Consider the following 20410-nt stretch of genomic DNA (forward strand, 5'->3'; position numbering starts at 1 on the left):
CGATGTTGATTCCTGATTTTAACCCTTTACATCCTGAACAAATCGATGGTTGTGATTCATCAATTAGTTCTTGAGATTCCTTGTCTCACGGACAGAGTAAATATATAAAGAAGTTTTTGGAAAATAAAATAAAATAAATTCTTGATGATGATAAGTTTGATTTCAACGGGAACAAGGAGAGAATGGTAGAGTCATGTCCAAAATGATTGTCGCATGTCTATAAATATGTTGTTGTAGGAATATAATTTCATAACGAATTCGCCCGGTATTTCTTATAATGTTAGTATGGGTACAATCAGCAAAGGCATGTATGTGGCAAATTTCATGTCAAAAGATCAGTAAATAAGAACAGTATGTAACCGAGGAAACCTTTCTTGTCCATTTAGCAACCTTTTTTACTCATTCTAATTTCCGTATTTATAATTTTCTTCCTATGAAATTTACAATAAATATACATTTCCCTTTATACACATAGTAACAGTATTAAAATTACCTTGCAAAATCATTATCAAATTATATTCCCAAACAAGACAGTTATAGATATGCGACAATCATTTTGAACATGGCTGTACATAGAAAGTTGTGATTGACAAAAGCTGCCACCATTCGGAAAAAGTTTGAGGAACGGTAGCCTAGAGCATCAAGGGGATTACTGTGAGTGGTAATACCCTCTTTTTATTTTCCAAGAAATCTCTGTTTTCGTATAAAATTAACGGAGGTTACGATTTACACACTTTGCAATGGAAAGCAGTTTTTCACCATAAAAATGTGTTTTCGCAGAATTTTTAAAATTCCATTTAATGTAAGTATCAAGCCCACCATACGAAATACGTTTTGCAGAATTCTAGACGAGACGAGATGATGGTTAAGGCTGGTTTACACGCTCCGTTTTGGTAACGATTTACCTGTGCAGTTTTAAGCCGTTGCAAACAAAACGTTGCAATTCGTGTGTGTCTACACAGCACAGCCCACCGCTCCGTCTTTGCTACTCAGTTTTACGAAAGCAAACGGGATGATGAGAAATTAATGAAATAGTGGAATGAAGAAAGTGGCAGGAAACGGGAGAAAACCCAAGCACACGGTGTTTGTCCACCACAAAGCCCACTTGGCGCGAGCTGGGATCAAGCCAGGGACCCCACGCACCAGAGGTGAACGCCCTACCACTGATCCACTGCGGCTCTGTAGAGTGATGTGGAAAGTGAGTAAAATTTCAGTATCGCGATGAATTCAGGGTTAACCTATAATACCGTCCATCCCTGTTATTTTTGGAATGGCGAAAGACGTCCTAATTCTGTTTGCGCAAGAAGATACACAATGTGAAGGACCTCTACTTGGCACTTTAGGGTAGAGATGCAAAAAAGCCGGCTTTTTTGAATCGATGGTTTTTTTCACATAAAAAGCCGGCTTTTTTGGGAAAAAAACGAGAATTTTGGAAATTTTGGCTTTTTTCAACTTCATGATTTTTCTATCTAAATAGCTTTCTTATAGTATATTCTATAGTTAGATAAGAATTCCATGACCTGAATGTGATATTTCGCTCTGAAATTCACCATCAAGTTGGATGGAGCACATGTTTTACGAATTAAAGCTAACATGAAGAATGTAGTATTTGAGGGTAATTTTAGAGGCTATTTAACTTTATTTTAACTTTTGAGTTATCGACATCTTTTTTCTTCTCTAGTTTGTCATCCGTGTTTCATTTCTAAGAGCTTTTAGTATTCTAGCTTCTAGCGCAAAAGTTAAACTTGCCCGTTTTTCTATTTATCCGTCAAAGCGTACGTTTTTCAATATATCCGTCAAACCGTACTTCCACATTTCTGTTATACTGTAGCTGTGAAGTGATTTAGCAATAATTTTCCGGACACAACCTTGAATACCAATTTATACAAATAATCAGTAGCGGATTTAGAAAAGTACTTTAGAAGGGGTTTTTCTGATTGTTTCGTTTCCTAAAAAGTCCTAATTTTATTTGGGAAGTGCTTGAAGTTTATGAGTACAGGCATAACTAATATTTCGTTTCGTTTATATGTTTAGCAATAATCTTCCGGATACAACTTTAAAAATCATTTTATACTGAGAATCAGTGGCGGATTTAGAAAAGTATTTTGGGAATGGTTTCTTACTAATGTTTAGTTTTTTTAAACATTCGTAATTTTTATTTGACGGGAGCTTAAAGTTTATGAGTAAAGGCATAAATAATAGATATTTCGTTTGTTGCAGACATTCCGTAACTTTGGGGAACGGGCTTCAGTCCGAAAGACCGCCCCCCTAACCTTCGCAAAACCGTCACTGCTGGTAATTAGTAATAATAACGATTTAAAAACAATAAAAAAGGAAGTCGCCCAACTCACAGTACATGCACTATTTCTACATTCACAGATGGAATGAATAAAAGCTTTGTCAGAATGGTCGAATGCTGGATTGAATCCCGGACTTCCCGATAGAAGCTCAAAAGCTAATCACTCAGTCATGTTTGTTGTGCAGTTGTATTTAGCTTAACTTAAATATATTCCGTAGTCTTTTTTTTGGGGGGGGGGGGGGGAAGTTCCGTAATGATATGTTGAATCCCTCTTGTTAAAAATTCAGAAAACTTGAGGATTGGGTAAACTGTGATGGTGGTTCTATAAAACTTAACTGTAGAATTTCAAGAATATACAGAACCAAAAGTTCTAGATGTGCAGCCTTTAAGTGTATCATATTCTCTTATGTTTTATTTTAATTTTATTTTGTTTCAAAAAGAGGGTATGGAATATTTTGAAGTAAAAATACTACATACTATTTTGCTAGCTATTTGTGTATTCTTTAAAAAGAAGTGTTTACTTTTAGGGTTGGCTGGTTTACACCAGCTTTTTTTTTTAATAACTGGTTTAAACCACAAAAATAAAAAGAATGAAAAATGCGAATCGTGTGAACTTCATGGTGACGTTTCCAGATATCAAACCACCTGCAATAGTTTTATTTCCCTTTCACCTTTTAATCAAGGTGTCCCATGTTCAATTCTCGGTCGAACCACAAACCTTCTTTCATGCGTAACCCAAGTAGCGGTTCGGATGTCAGTTTAAGCGAAAGTCTTCTCCTTGATAACCTCGGTATTTCGTAAGGATGTTAAGCCTAAATATACGAAACAAACCAAATTGTATATTTCTGCATGCCTAAATGCGTATTGTTTTATAAAGAAGCCAATATTGCTTAAATATATTGATAGAAATTGGCAAAATTTATCGATTGTCTACGTAGCTTCCAACATTAGCTTGGATTGGACTTTCAATGATATCTACGTACCGGTACTAAATTTGTAATTTAATACCTCAGTTTTAGCGTACTGATTATGGTACGTTGACCTTTAAATTTTACATGCAAAGCAATAACAGGATTTTCCCGTTATTGTCTTACATTTCAAGTAATGACGGGATTTTCCCAATGGCTAGGGCGGGAGATTCTCAACTTAAGAAATTTACTGACCGCACTTCTTTAAGCTTATGGGAGTTCTTCCGGCATAACCCCGCTGTTGCATAATAACATCAAGGCGAAACAAACTTAGGCTATTTCTGTGAATATGTAATATAAATACATAAAGCAAAAAATCTAAGTCAAAAAAGCCTGGTTTAAACCAAAAAAGCCTGGTTTAAACATCCCCCAAAAAACCGGTTTTTGGCATTTTCAAAAACAACAACGGTTCTTGCCAACTCTGCTTACTTTTGTATATAGGAGGTTAAAAAATTCTTATTATATACATTCATAATCCTGTGGAATTCATAATGTAAATATGTTGAAGAAAAATTGTTTGAAATATTTTTTCGAAATTCATAGTTTATTTTCGATGTTTTATATTATTATCAGCATCAACCACTAATTAAATGATTTTTTGTGTTATATAGAAGCGATACAAAGTCTGTTTTATCAATTTAAAGCAGTATTTTGAAAAAAGCCCAAAATTTCCCAAGCAAAAAAGCAAAGCAGAAAAAACCGAGTTTTTTTCCAAAAAAGCCGGTTTTTTTCCGAGCCCTTGCATCTCTACTTTAGGGCGATGTCACCAAAGGAGTAGTGTTGCCAACCCAGCATCAATTTACCGTTTTTCTAATAACACTACCTCGTTATTTCACCTATACAATGCACACGTAAAATAAAATCAAACAACCTTCTACTTGTCTACCAGTGTTGCAAACTAACACCACTACAGCATCACGAATATTACAAGATATAGTTTCGTCCACCCCCAGAATCTTTGAAACAGCGAGAGATTTTTAAATTCAGTTTCAGCAAAAGATAGAGTGTGACAGGTCGGAATTGAAAGCTATAGCTTAACCTTACCGAAGTAGCTTTGCCAACATAAAATTGCCCTTTTGGTACGCTAATGCTATTTATAAAGAAAAGCAACTGTGTTGGATTGGGAACATTGCTGTTTCAGTGATACAAATATACAGTGCTCCTCAAACTATCTACTTGCGCAAAGTAAATCTCTCGCTGTTTAGAAGATATCAGAAGAGGGCCGTACTATACCTACTATAGCCCGCGTTATCCGAATTGACGTGTGGCATCAGCCAATAAGCTCGCAGTGCCCTGTTACTAACCCTTCAGGGAGGAATCTAATCATTCACAATTGATTTTGTTCGTATTTGTAGACAATTATGAATGATTAGATTCCTCCCTGAAGGTTTAGTAATAGGACACTGTGAGCTTATTGGCTGATGCCACACGCCAATTCGTATGACGCGGACTATAATACTCGTTTTATTGTAATGGCGTTATAACAAAACGTTCAATTGTACCAATCGCACCTTAGTGCAGTCCAGTATATTTACTAGATTCTCTCTAATAATAATATAAAGTGATATATTTATGTGTTATCGGACTTTGAAGAAATAAACAAATAGAAGATAAAATACTTCGATAAAAACAAAATATTGAGTTGACAACATTGAGGCAGCGTAATAGTTTCAATGCAAAGAGAGTACCCCTCAATGACGTAATACCAAAATTGTTTCGAAGCAAAACAAAATTCATTACCAAAACACTGTAATGTAATAGTTACCGTATTTTGTGAATAGCCCCTTACTACAGCCAAAAGGAGGCCTCTGAGGCCCAAAACGCTTTATTTAATTATAAATGAAAAACAAACACTAAAAAGAAAGAAAGCACTTTGTATGACCAACAGGGTGAGGCCTGACAATATCATTTTGTTTTCAGATTTATTATCGAATTAGAAATGTTAGAAAAATCTAAAAATATAATTTGTGGGACTCCGAGGCCCTCTTTGGTATTGCTAGGGTTAATAAAGTAATGCGTGGCGATGATCATATTTAAAATTGAAAATATTATTTCACAAAATAGATAAAAATTGAAGCAACCTCAGGGAAATTTTACAGTCACCGCAAGTCAAAGAAAACAAGTATTTTGTCGATTTCAAATTGTTTCTGAAGCCGATTCAATTTTTTTATTTCAAATTTTAGCAGTTTTTTCCACGTCTGTGCACTGAAATTCCCCACGGGGAAAATAACCTGAAATCATTACTGATAGCAATTTTCTTATATCTTCAGAGTCTTTAGGATCATCATATATCGTGTTCCTAGATTTCCTTTGAGTTTCTTGGTCGCTCAAAAATGCAAGCAAATCATAATACCACAACACTGGCTTGTATATCTGAGCTTCTCCAGCACCAGATCGAATAGATTGTTTACTTTAGACAATTCCTTCCTGTAAACACTTCGAAGAGAACTAATTTTCTTCACAATAGTTTCTCGGTTGGCAGTGACATCGATTTCTTTGTACTTATTAACTAGGACATCATAAGCCTGACTTTTTTTTCTCCCGGTCACTATATTCTTTAGACTTAACACGCCATAGGCATGGAAAACTTTGTCTGAAACACTACCGAAGATCAGCCATCGCCTCCCAATTGTCACGAAAATAGAGCAAATGCCTGACTGAAGACGGAGTGACCGTCCACACGCTACGGCTTGTCTCAACACATTGCAAGTGTTTGTGCTAATTTGCTCAGTCTTTTAGCTCCGTGTTCCATCTTCGTTCAGTTCGGAAAACTGCACAAGTTTCCTGTCTACACGCTATGTTTTGCTTGCAACGTCTTAAAACTGCGCAGGTAAATCGTTGCCAAGACGGAGAGTGTAGAACAGCCTTTAGATTAGACTTTTACAGCTATAGGTCAACGTTGGCCTACAGCTTAACGTAAAATCCGAACCACACAAGCTCCCGCTGTGAATCGAACCCAAATTTGGATACGTGATTATGTAATGCCAAATTCGTTGTTATTTTTTCTGTAATATTTGTGTTTCATATCAAAATTTAAAGAATGCTTTCAACATGAAAAATCAGTACAGGGCTCAAAGGCGAGGGCTCTTGCAGGTTTTACTGCCATTACCGATGTGGCTTCCCTCTTATTGAACTCTTGAGCCGCTACTTAGTGGGAGTGAGTTTAATTCAAAATATTTTCTCGAAAACAACTCTAGGGGACACGATAGTTCAGTGATACCCTCCCCGCTGGTCTAGTGGCTAGCACGTGCACCTTTGGTGTACTGGGTCTCGGGTTCGATTCCCGGTGGGAGAGCCTTTGGAATTTTAACTGTCCTCGATGTTTCTGTGTTCGTGTCCCTGTCGTTCTAGGTTACTGGTAATGCGAGTTAAAGAAGTAAAAAGCGACGAAAATTAAATAGAAGCTAGTAATAAGTAGATAAGCAAGTTAATGAGGCAAGTTCGGTGAATCAGTTAACTTTTTATAAAGTGATAGAGCGTTCAACTCTGGTGCGTGGGGTCCTTGGTTCAAACCCAGCTCAAGCCAAGTGGATTTTCCAGTGGAAAAGTACCGTGTTCATGGGTTTTTTAGGGGTTCTCACGTTTCCTCCCACTTTATTTATTGATTCCCCCATTGCATTCATTTCTCATCATCACTGTCTCCGTAGCTGACATAATCGTGGGACGTAAAACTGAAAGATTTAATTTCATTTCGAAAACATCTCCAGCGATTCATTAATAACTTTTTAGCACTTGTCATAATTCATGGATCTTTAATTGAAGATATAATTTTGTAAAGGAGCCGCGGTGGCTCAGTGGTAGAGAGTTTACCTCTGGTGCATGCGGTCTTTGGTTCGAACCCACCTTGCGCCACGTGAACTTTGTGGTGGACAAACACCGTGTGCGTGCATTTTCTCGGGATTCCTCCGTTTCCTCTCACTTTATTCACTCCACCATTTCATTCATTTCTCATCATCACCGCCTCCTTTAGCCTACATGGCATAATCCTGGAACGTAAAACTGAAAGATTTCATTACATGTCCAGTTTTGTAAGAAAACTCGTTAAGGGTAGTTTACATTCGAATGATTTTCTGCAAAACGGCTGTGAAGATTTTGTTCGTACTTCATGAATGTTATTTAATTAATTACTCTACGGTACAGCATAATAATTTATTTTCACAAAATACCAGAAGCGGTAGTTTATTGGCAGGGATGACTTTTCGAATACAACCCTGACTTTCTTCATATTATGCAAATAAATATTTCATTAACAATATTACACGGTAGAAATCATTTTTCTCTTAAAATTCACCATCATAATCCTTCCGTGCTTAAAAGGGGCGTTAAACTCCGAACAATTTAGCAAGCAATTGAAAAGTGCAGAATAGACGGTTTAACTGGTATAGTTAGTCTTTTTTTAAATGACATTTCGTGACAAGTCTGTAACGATTTTGTTCATTTTTTAAAATAAATATTTCATTACTAACCCTAAACGTATAAAAAAATTCAGCATATGCTATGAATCAAATTCAGAGGGAGTGGTTAAATGATATGATGATTTTTCTTCCGACAAACACTTTCGAAAACATATTCCATAAATAAATATTTGAATATTTTAACTCTACATCATGGGATTCATGATTGAATTTGGACCGAAAAAGTTTAACGCGGCGCCCCGAACCTTGTTTTATTATTTCTTTTAATATTACTGTTTCTTTTAACTTGTATTGTTTTCACACGACGATACAGGTCAATCTTGTCGAAACTAGATAATTAGAGGAAACAGCATTTTTACGAGACGCAAACAAATTGTCTCAAATCCCGTCTCGTCTTGTGATCTACCAGCAATAGCATACAACATTTTAGTGTATGAAGCTGAGACAGTCCCAGAATAGTATGAAATCAAATGTTCTGCAAAATAAAAGTGTTTCTTTAAATGTATTTTTTGTAACAGGGTGTACAAAATTTATTTTGTAAATAAATGTTGAAATGAAATTAAATGAAATCTGAGTTTTACGTCCCACGGTTATGCCGGTTAGGCTAAAGGAGACGGTGATGACGAATAATGAATGAAATGGTGGAATGAAGAAAGTGGGAGGAAACGGGAGAATCCCGAGAAAATCCACGCACACGGTGTTTGTCCACCACAAAGTTCACTTGGCGGGGGCTGGGATCGAACTCAAATAAATGTTAGTGAATAGATCTATCTTTATATTGTATGTATACAAAAATAGAAAGTTGCTCTACCAGTCACTAGATTGACAACAAGCTGTATTCATGTACGCTGATCTAACAACAGGTAGACTCTTCTGTCTATTATTTTTTGTTAATGTTGTTCCTTGTGCTTTGGTTGTTGACAATTGACTGCATCATGTTTTCAAACGAATAGTTTCATTTGCATCTGTAAAATTAACCAAATTAGAAACCAAGGAAGACAAATAAGCTCATTTTGCTGTTCCATCAGCATCATATACCATGTTTTACAAATAAGCTTTATATGCATATTCAGTGAAATCACTGTTATAAAAAATGCACATTAGTCTTTGTGAGCATTTGAACTAATGTAAGAGTATGCTACTCCTCTGTCCCCGCGTTCTCTCTGTGGTGTGCGGTAACCGTTTCTCTCCGTCGCTCATGCTTCGTGCTGAGCCTCCGGGTCAGTGCGCTTACAGGACGTCGCTGGATATACGTCGGTGGTTGCATTTATTAAAAAAGAAAATTAAACGCATAGCTCATAAAAGCACAAAACTAGATTCATGTTCACATATTAGTAGATGATAGGAATATTTATAATAATAAAAAAAAATCTCCATGAACATGGTCTTCCTATTGGTTAAGGTTTCAGAATATGGAATTTCTAAATTAACTAGAGTATTGAATAAAAAGACCGCTTGTTTTGAAACAGTTACAGTATAATACAGTGAATTGTGTGTTTCTTTACACTGGTTATACATACACATATTAAGCTGCTTCAAAACATAACAAACTGTTTTCTTTTTTCTCTGCATATAGAATGACATTAAAATCCCGTTTTTTCTTGGTTGTCAGGTGTACTTCTTCAAATAAAAGTTCACAATTTTTGAATGAGGTGAATATTAAAATGTAACGCATCGTATAAGTCACTATAATTTTTGTCCAATAGTTCATCAAGTCTTGACAATATTAATGTATAGAATTACACTACTTTGTTCCGTACATGGATATTGCACTTAGCTACAGCCATCACAGATCTAGTGATGTTAAAAAGTAGAAAGATTAACATTATATCGTAAACTAGTGAAATATTTCATTTTATAGTGTCTAACACAGTAGTAAAATCACATTAAATATATATGTCTAGTAAACATTTTGCTTAGTATATATATATATCTTTGGTACAGACACAACTACGACATATACAACTACGATGCATACTTCTAAGCTTGAAACAGCTCCTAATATATATTTTAACATAACACCAAACAAATACATATATTGCAATAATACTCAATATACTTATATACATTACTTCTTACGTGCATTAGATAACATGACTCAACAATATATCAACAGTTAATATGGCTGTAAGCAGGAACGAGATTTCTATAATAGATTTCAGTATAGCTAGGATATTTTCTTTAACAGACTATATATTAGTAAGTTCTACAACTGGGTTCAAAGTGACCGTATAAATGTGATGTTTTTAAGTTATTTATCTATTTGATTTGCAATGTAGCCAGGTCAGTACATTGGCAAGCATTGGCGAATAGACAGTGAAAATATTAGTTATAATCCTCATCAATATATGATCATCATTAAATCTCGCCGAGCTAACGCAAATAGCTATTTCAGTGTTTCTCCGTGGCCAAGTGGCTAATGCGTGTGCTTTCCTTGTATGTGGTCCTGGGTTCAATTCCTAGTAGGATTACAAGCTTTGGATATAGAACTAATAAATTTAAAGTAGTAGGCCTCTTTCCATATTCCTTGGTCTAAAAGAAACCTTAAACTCCAATATATATATATATATATATATATATATATATATATATATATATATATATATATATATATATATATATATATAAAAGTAGTAAACTAAATGATTACGAATAGCAGCGGAGATCTTTTTTTTTTCCTCATCTGATTCCTCAAATATGTGACTGTTAATAGCTGCTTGTGTTACTGCTTTCATTACTTAATTTCCATTACTTTTTTTTAACTTGTAACACCGTGCGTGACAGTAGGGAATAGTTACCATTAGCTGTCTTTCAGAAGAGGATATTTCCAATGTTAACCTAACTGGGTGGAGTCAGTAAGACAGTAGAGCAAAAAATGGCAGCTCAATTCATTCAAATATCTTACTAAGAAAAGAGTTATAGCAACTTAACAATGAAATTGATTCCATATTATTTATCTCTGTAAGAAATGTTGCTTAGGTTTTGCTTTGATGTGGCCAGTTCATTTTTTTGACGGTACACAACGGTACATCCCACCAGGATATTTTTTTTTTTTTTTTTGAGTTTTTACAAAATAGCAATTTCTACAGCCGTTTATTTAACTTTTGAATGTATGAAATGAATTTCTCAATTTAAATCTATTTGAAGTCTGGAACAAAAGTATATTATGTGCATTCAATAAGTAAGATCAACAGGTAGCTACACCTATTATTTTCTTCCATTTATTGAGATTTTGGTGATTGCTTTTGCAGCCAATCAGAACGTGTAGAATAATATATTCGTGATGAGTACTGGCACTCTGTTCTCATAAAAAAAACATTGTAATGGCTAACCTTAAAATATAGAGAACATTGTAAACAGGGCTAGAATTTATCTAAAGAACCAAACCGTACGAAACTGTTGTAATTTTCACAGCAGCCAAACTGTTAATCTGTATCGTACTTTGATAATAATATACCTTTGCATAACTATACCACTACAAACAATTATACAAGAAGGTATTCTTAAATTGTGTACTGCTCATCATTTGTGTATTCATTCAAACTTCTATTCCGTCACCCTGAATTAGATTATCCTAACTCGTATTGAACAAACACGAACATAGTATTTTCGCGAATACAGTGACAGTTGTAGCGGACCTCTAAATAAGCAAATAAATATGCTTGTAAATATAAAACAGAAAATCGATTTCTTTTGGAAGTATAAGAAACAGAGGGTATAAGTGTTCCAAGAAATGCTGAATTTGAAATGAAGGACGAAATTTTTAGTGTAATTTCCCACATTATTAAATCTTAGAGGAGGCGATGGTAAAATACATGACAGAAGAAAAGTATACAATTGTGACACGGAGAAATATAGGTTTTGGGTTTTGAGCCCTTTGTTACATTTATTAACTTTCTTTTTTAAAATAATTATTTTCCTTCTTTTAATTATCTCTAAGTTTGTAGATTATTTTCTGAGATAATTTTATAGATAATTAGCAGGAAATTCCCTTTCTTTTCTTTGCACAGGAAGAATAATGATTATGCAAAAACACTGAAAATGAAGAAAAGCCTGAAATATATAACGACGAACTACGTCTTTGGCATTGTCTCTATCAATTTTGACATACTTGTTCTCCGGTCGGGAAGAATAAGGTTAATGCCAATAATTCACAAATTTGAAAGGTATGCAATCTGGAACATAGGAAATATAGTTGAGCTGATTACTTCACTGTACATATACATATTATTTATAAAGTTGCATCAATATTGATCATCCAGTCTTCCTCCAGTCGAGAATCGATAAAACGACTCCGTATGCCACTAGATCTGGTGAAGATCAATATGTGTACAAAATTTGGTGGCTCTAGGAGACTCCTTTGTTTGCAAAAAATTGATGACAGACAGACATACGTTGTATTGGTATAGGTGATTAGAAATTCTAGTTTTGCACCTCATCATGTTCACGGAGTGAGAAACTAGAACAAACTGGAAGTATTCTAAGGGAACCTATTTACACGGTGTTTACTCACAAAATCCATCATGATCATAGCGGCTCTTAAGATAACTCATATCAATAAAAATTAAACTTTTATCGCTTCAAACTAAGGGAGAAAAACTTTCCTAACGTAGTAACACAAATATTAGAATATTAGGTAAGTTTTTTTCCCTCAGTTTGAAACAATGAAAGTTTATTTTCTCATCGATATGACTTCCTTAAGAGCCGCTACTGGTCGTATCACAAACAGACCTCAACGTAGATCTATGGGACACATCTTGTGAATGGGTGCACTGGGTTAAGATGATGAGGGACGCTCAGTACAATAACATTTATCCAAGGGGATGCTAGGCTTCAGAAGGTTGAGAACCATTGTTCTAGGCTACCAGGAAAACGATTCTCTAAACGTATTTTTTTTTGTTTTAAAAGTTTTTTGTGTGTTGCATCCTTATGCAATACTGAGGTCTGACGGGACTTACTATTAATATTGGTACCGAATCTACAACCGAGATTTGAATCCGATGCAGCTCGCGAATGCACAGAACATCATGCAAATCAACATCACAGTATAGGCATTCCCCACCTTGTTATTTTGCCTCCAAAAGAACTGGCTTACAGGATCATACCACTGGCCCTGGTTATTCCCATTAATCATCACTAAAACTTTTGACTTAACTATAAGTAATACCTTCTAAAGGATTTCGGAAAACAAAATTTAAAGAAATACTTTTGTGTGCTACCAATACTTGTGGGACTATTTAAGATATTTTTCTCTTCGTAATAAACTTAAAGGATTCTGAACAAAAGACGTAAAACTGTTACAGGTTCTTTTTCTTGAGAGAAAACTCTTATTTTCTTACTTTCTTGTCGCATGGTGATGCTATCTTTTCAACGTGAACTATTATATGAAAGAAACCACTAGCACCACTGCACTTCCGTTGAAGAAAGATTACATAACAACTGGTACACAAATTTAATGTTTCAATTATGGCTTAACCAGAGGCGGCTCGTGAGGAAAATCACACTGTTGGAAACTAAAGTTTTATCACTTGAAACTAAGGGAATGAAAGTAATCTAATGTGTTGATTGTTTAGTATAACAATTGCTACATTAAGAAAGTTTTCTTCTTCCAATTTCGAGCAAATAATTTAAATTTTACAAGCATGACTTCCCTCTGGGTGCCTCTAGATTCATTGGAAGTACCCTTAGAAACAAAAACAACAACAAATACGTTTTCGGAGCTTGTGAAAGTACCTAATATAAATTCACTACTGGTGAATGCAGAAAATATTTAAATATTTCTTAAATTTCCATTTTCAATCGCCAACATAAATTGCCATAAACAAGACAACGAAAATAAATATTTAAACTGAAATAGAGAATGTACATGTTACCTTACTATAATTTCCATCCCCCCAAAAAGTGATTTAATTATTCCATTCGTAGAAAGCAAATTTACACCCCTCAGTAGACATATATTACAAAGAAGAAAATGCAAATTTAAGAAGAAAACAATCTCTATGTTCTTTCAAGGTACTATTCAAACATTCATTAGATTTGACTGGTGGGATAATGTGTTTCAATGGGGATGGCTCACTGCGAGAATTAAATTTGAAACTCAATGTGAAACATTAGTCATTCGAAAGACGAATCAAGTTATATGAATGCTTATATCCCCACTTAGTGTGTTCATTCATTCATTCATTGGAGTGCAACGTTTCTATTCACCACCAAGGTGCTGAATGACACGGAATCTACTTTTTGAAGTGAAGTTTTTATTTGAAGCAAAAGCTGATCAGGCATCTAACCTGGGACTACGCGACAGAAGGCACATGCATTAGCCATTTGGAATCTTTACATCGTCTGCCAACACGTTCATACTTTTATGCTCACATAATGTAAAAAATGATTAATACATTACTAGGAAATAAGCTGTACATTTTTCATGCAAGAGAATCATAACCAAAAGAAAATCAAGAATTTTACTATTAGATGAAGCGACATCAGAATTTTGTGTGTATTAATTGTACAATAATTATAAACTTGGCGTCTGTTATTTTTTTTAAAAAAAAGAACCGCGTTTCTTTGCATTTAGTCTAATACTAACTTATAGAGATATATCGTGCAATTAATGCTACATGTATATTGAAATAGAATTAGTCACGTAATTTGTCACATGCTATTGGCAATTTTAGTCATTAAAAGTAGTCACGTTTCTTTTTGTTTGTGTGTGTGAAATCACGAAACGAAATGGCATTTCCAAAATTGTTCACAATACCAAATCGCTTCCTTTAATTCCCGTACTAAATCACTTAAAGCGGGAATACCAGTGAAATTTGAATAGATTATAGAATCAAACGATTGATTGTGAAAATACAACAGCCAATACTTTCAAAATATTTTTGAGTCATGTTAAATCACCGGAAAGATTTTCAGAAATGTATACATAACAATAATATGTTTCTATTTTTCTTGTGCAACACTGACACCAGGGAACTTACCGTCCAACATCCTCTTGAAAACAATTTCGACTAAATTCTTGAGGACAAGTTTGAAGAGGAGCCCGTCCACACCAATTTCTCCACACACTACACTGACACCCTGAAATATTTCCCCAAACACAACACCTATTAAGTTGCTCTTGCACACAAGAAGATATTACACAAGTCTTTCATTGTTCGAGGTCCAAAATATAATCCCATCTGTAGATCCCAGATAATCTGGACTTTTCCCCTGTGATTCCCCAATCTGTTCCTTTGGATGTTCCGTTACTGGGCCGGATGCATTCAAACTATCGGGAGAATCCTCCGCTTCAGCATCAAATTCACAAGTGGCAACTTCTTCCGTATCTCGAGTTGAATTTAGACTCAGAAGATCTCTGAGAGATGTACGAACTTCACTACTTAAAAAATGATCTGTTTTACTTGGTGAAGCAAAACCTAATGTATTACTTGCAGGGAAGGCCATGTTACCGCGTGGTTTTCCATTGAGAGTTGTATGTCGACCAGTAAACCATGATCCTAATTTATGAGTTGATGCTTCTTGAGATTTTGAGTTCATGAGATTTAATAGTCTCTGAGGAAGACCTGAGGAAGTTCCTTCGTCATCGGACTCATTTCCAGGGTCATCAGCTATTGCATCCATTGAACGGTTTAAACGAGATCGCCCTCTTATACGCAAAGTTATAATTACGGCACCCAATCCAATAACAGACAAAACACAACAGCCACCCACAACCAAGTATGCCATGTTTTCAGCTGATTTGTCCTCACCTCTAGAGACATCACTTTTTGGTAGCCCATGTGGTCGGTGGCTTGTTGGTATTACGTTATATTGTCCCTTGCCTTTTGGGGGAGTATTAGTAACGTCATCAACAACGATTGGAGAACGAAGATTGACTTCTGATGTTATGGAAGGCACTGAGAAACTTCCAGAGCTGGCTCCATGTGACGATGTGGAAAATAAATGAGTTTCAAGTTCTGGCAATGGTTCTTCAGTTGTAGTCTCTGGTAGAGTTGTAATACGAGGCTTAAATGCATTAAAAAAATTAGTGTGCCAAAAATTTCGTTCTGTACTTGAAGGTGGGTTCAAACTAGTAGTTCGTGGCGTAGTCGTTAATTTTGGCTGGGGTTCTGTTGTAATTGCCCAAATCGTCGTTTCAACTTCAGGCAATTCAGTTACTGGTGGAACAACTGTAACGTAAAATTTACTTGTGCTCTGCGGGGAGTCTGTGGTAGTAGAGATGGGTACCTCTTCCATAGTAATTTTCTCAACATCTTTCAGCAAAGTATTCCTTGAATACCCATACAAATCCTCTAATGTTGGCCGCTTTTTATGTCTATTTAAATGGGAAGATGATGAACGCGTGGGAAATATATCACTATCGTTAACCACAGGCACTGTTTCTTGAGGCTTTGTAATAGTTCTAGGAGATATGATATCTGATATATCATCGTTATCTAAGCGCGTGTCACTTGTCACAGATTCTTGTTCTTCTGTACTTGTTATGCTTTCTTCCGTTGTTCTGAAACTGTAATCCTCTGTAGCTGTCGTGGTGGATGGAGTTGTTGTCGTTGTACTACTTGTATCGAAAGGTCTGTAATCGTTAATGGACTCCGTTATATTGTCAACAAAATTAGTTTCCACTGTTCCAGGTATTTCTTGGACTGGAGGTTCATTATCTTGAATATAGAAATGTTTATTTTTCTTTGTGTAATCGTCATCTCTATTATAAAAACTATGTACTGGAGTACTTGATTGAGAAAGTCTGTCTTTTGCATTCACTGTTACTCGTGGAAACTCAAGATTTGTGGGAGGCGTATACGTTGTTTGGTGTTGTTTATAGCCAGCTACGAATAATCGCTCAGTAGGAATAACTTGACCATCTTTTCCAAGAGTGTGACCTCTGAAATTGTTGAGTCTTTCTAATTCCATGTTTCCGTACAACATGATTTCGGTAATTTCGCCTTTGGATATAAGAGGGTCTGTTGTATATGCTAACAATGGGGAAGAAGGAACTGGGTTCATAAAACGTGGAGGAGGTTGTTTGAAACTTGGTCTAGGTACTAAAGTCTTTCTCCGATGACTGTGAGGAAAAATCAAAGGTCGAGGAGCGCTGTTAGAACTATGGGAATCAGGAAGGCGATATACAGGAACAGAAACTCGGGACTTATCTTTAGGTTGGGAATGTCTTCGAAAACCAGGATGCTTTACATTTTCAGGATTCCATGAAGGAGGAGCAATTACATAAATTGCCGGCTCTTGTTCTTGGGGAAAACTTTGGTAGTGGCTACTACTGTGGGGTGAAATATGAAATCTGCGTTGGCTAGATAGAATAGCATGTTTCACTGGCCGAAAATTTTTCTTTGTGTTTGTCTTTATCTTAGATTCCCATGGTTGTGACGAAGCCATCACTGGTGACGTTTTGTGTTGTGATACGAAAGCAATTTGCCGGTCTCCTTCTTTTCTATCTTCCGTAACAGTGGACACCGAATATTGAGGCGAATATCTTGCCACTAGCCTTTTTGGGGGATATTGACTGTATTCCACACCTGATGTAATCAAAGGATAATAGTCTGATAAACTCATGGGCACATAATCGGAAACGCGTAAATATTCAGGATATGTTGCTTGCGGATATTCTTCTTCGGCGGTGGAATATAGCTGTCCAGAATATACGTCACCTTGCACATTACCATACTGAACAATGTCTCTCGTGGAATGAGGTTTATCATCGTCTTCACTTGTATAGACATACGCTGGTGAATCATATGCATGTTCAAGAATTGTATAATCACCTGGATACGAACTGACCTCGTATTTATCTGATTCAGCATAGTCTAGTTCTTCACTTTGTAATGGGTATTCAGTTGTATCGCCCCTTTGCAAATGAACAGAACCTTTTTCATTCTGGGGAATTAGTATCGAGGAACTGGGCTTTTGGTCGGATGAATGACTGAAGGATGAAAATGAATTTTCTGTGTCTTTCGTAGGGGTAGAAACAGTGTTTTGGGATTGAATATTTCTTTGAAACGGAATGACAGTTAAGACGGTACTTAAGGTTGTGTTTTCGCGACTCGGATACGCTGTCGCCGCCACTGTTTTATTCCCAACAAAAGTCCTTCCCATAATAGAATGTCCCTGGCTATTTCTATTTGCTGCTTCCCTTACAGTTTCCGCATATCGCTCTAGAAAAGTAATTGAAGAGCCCCCAGGGCCCCTCGGTTTGGTTTTGTCACTGTCATCTTTCTCCACGGCGGAAATTACGCGACGATGGTCGTGTAATCCCTTAATAATCACTGCACTGTTGCTATATGCACTGGTTTTCGTCACAAGAAACATCACTGACCACCACAACAACAACACCATTCTGAATAGAATGCACATGGATGTAACGTAAGGCACTCATTCACACTCACTTTTCTTCAATCACTTCCAGCCAGAACCCAGGACCCTATCGGCGAAAGACGCTCCTCGAGAGCGCTCCTCCATCGTTCGTTCAACGCGAAGTAACGCACGTCTGTCTCACGCCGTCTCAACACTCAAACTACTGCCGACCAACTTTCTCTGTGCCGCTCCGGTGAGGCTTCTCATATTCAGCCCCTTCCTTGAAGTGTAGCAGTCACTGGCGAATAACATCTACTTTGTTACTACATAGTGCTGTGCCAACGCCCTCAGGGAATACGGACGGTGGCTGGCCATCAAGCAGAACGTGTGTTGATCTTCCGGAAATTTTTTTGCTTCTTCAAATGCACGAAATTATTTTCAAGGCTGCAGATGCAGAATTGGGCCAATTGTTGCTTTTTAATAATAAACAACAATAATTTCCACTAGAGCATCTCTTTACATGTAATAAGGCGAATCAAATAAATTGGTTTCTTAAACGTAAAAGAAAAAGAGAAAGAAAACGGAAAGAAAGAAAAATCCGTTTGAAGAACTTCTTGCTGATCTAAGCCAATAATTCCTAATACGCAATTACTTTCCCTCAAGGCAACAAGTAATATTTGTTAACTATGTGTTTTGTGAATTGTGGATAGGCTGCTGACGTCGTAAACTTGAGGTTGCATGCTCAAGCTTTATGCAAGTCCCGTAATGATACAGGCAAAGGAAAATATAGTAGCTCAGTGTTGAGCGAGCGGCACTTTAAAGGATTTCCTTGTTCGATTCCAGTGTATGTGGCTTGTAGGGGAGATTATGACCGTGCGTTTTCTAAGGGTTCTTACGTTTCCTCTTTCTCTACTGAAATATTCCATGATCATTCAGTTGCATTTATGGCAGAAGAACCGGAAGAACCATACAACAAGAAAATAATTTATTCTCCCTGATGGTCTGGTGGCTACCAAGCGGCTTTGATGCTCGTGGCCCAGTGTTCAATTGCCGGTGGGCCAGCAGTCTTGAAAGCATTACAGTGATTCGGATTCCATCTTTAGTCATAGGTCGACGTGTCACATAATGTTCACGGTGAAGAGGGACGCTACACTTCAACTAACAAACAGAAAGTTAAACTAGCATAATTTCCTTATACATTCAACAACAACTGAAAGAAATGTTTGTTTGTTTGTTGAAATTAAACGTCCCTTTCCAGCACCAAGGTTATATGAGAAGATGACCTACAATTTAAGACGGAATCCAAACCATCGTAATGCTTTCAAATTTCAAGGCTCTCCTGCTTGGAATCAAACCCGGGATCCCTGCACGAAGTTCTCATATGCTAGCCACTACACCAGGAGTTAGGGCGCAAAAAATGGTTTGACTGTTATTTGTAAACCAATGATTCAATACTATGTTATGAGTTTTCAAAAATAAATCTGAAAGAAATTTTTTTAAAAAATAATTTACCTTCCAACCACGATTTGTTTCTTCTAAAGGGAGATTCAATACAGACTGGGATTTATGCTAATTTCATCTCCGAACTTAAAGGATATTACGTTCAAGACTCTTTCTTGCTTTCAGTATAAAAAGGATTTTCTTTGTTTATGTGTTTATTGTACTCCATTAAGCTAATAATATACGTACAGAATTGTAATTAATCCACAAGAAATTAATGATTAATTAATGATTAATCAGTTAAAAATTATGCTAATTTAATTAATTAAAGTTTGTAGGAATCAATATTTAATTGATAATCCGTAACGATTAAAAAATTAATAGTTTTTCTCGAAAAAAAATGTGACATGGATATTCTGCAATAACACACACACACACACATATATATATATATATATATATATATATATATATATATATATATATATATATATATATATATATATATATATATATATATATGGTGATTTTTTTCTGGCTGTACGCAACGATACCGGCACCTTTTAATGAGAACTGAATATTTCCTCATCTAAACTGAACTGAACTGAATTTAACTGAAAACCAATACGAAAATTCTATTGAAACTCCACTTCTGTGCTTTCTCTGGTGAGAAGCCTTTTACTGAGTTCCTATTTTAATGCATCCAATTAATTGTTTGTATTCATAATTAGGAAGAGGATTAAGTGAAAACATCGACAAGATTTTTTTTCGCAAAGTTTAACCATTACTTTAGTAGAGGTTTGTAGAACATTTTGGTAGTATGACTAGTATTCTGAAGAACATTATGTGAACAATGTATTGTATGTATGTTGTTATTAAAATTCAATATTTGTGGGACTCTCGATGACATTTGAAAACAAACAATAGCAGCTTACTTTCGTACGTTTACAGAAAGTGGAAAAACCAAGAAACAAATCACTAAG

At 35.9% G+C, this 20410-nt stretch overlaps 1 protein-coding gene across 2 annotated transcripts in view; it reads right to left on the reverse strand.

Moving 5' to 3' along the window:
* The window catches only part of LOC145688194 (uncharacterized), a 52132-nt gene extending 33885 nt beyond the window's left edge, over positions 1-18247 (reverse strand). The window contains exon 1 of one of the 2 annotated variants that reach the window (XR_014131853.1): positions 14663-18247. Coding sequence is in view for 1 of the 2 variants with exons in the window: in XM_081762069.1 (XP_081618195.1) it covers positions 14820-18047 (3228 nt within the window). In the remaining variant the exon portion in view is untranslated. Of the gene's footprint in view, positions 1-13259 lie in introns of those variants that run through there. The other variant, XM_081762069.1, reaches the window with a different exon arrangement.
* Between the last annotated feature and the right edge of the window lie 2163 nt (positions 18248-20410).

This window comes from Thermobia domestica, chromosome 6 (assembly GCF_964235325.1).
Source record: "Thermobia domestica chromosome 6, izTheDome1.hap1.1, whole genome shotgun sequence".
Taxonomy (NCBI): Eukaryota; Metazoa; Arthropoda; class Insecta; order Zygentoma; family Lepismatidae; genus Thermobia; species Thermobia domestica.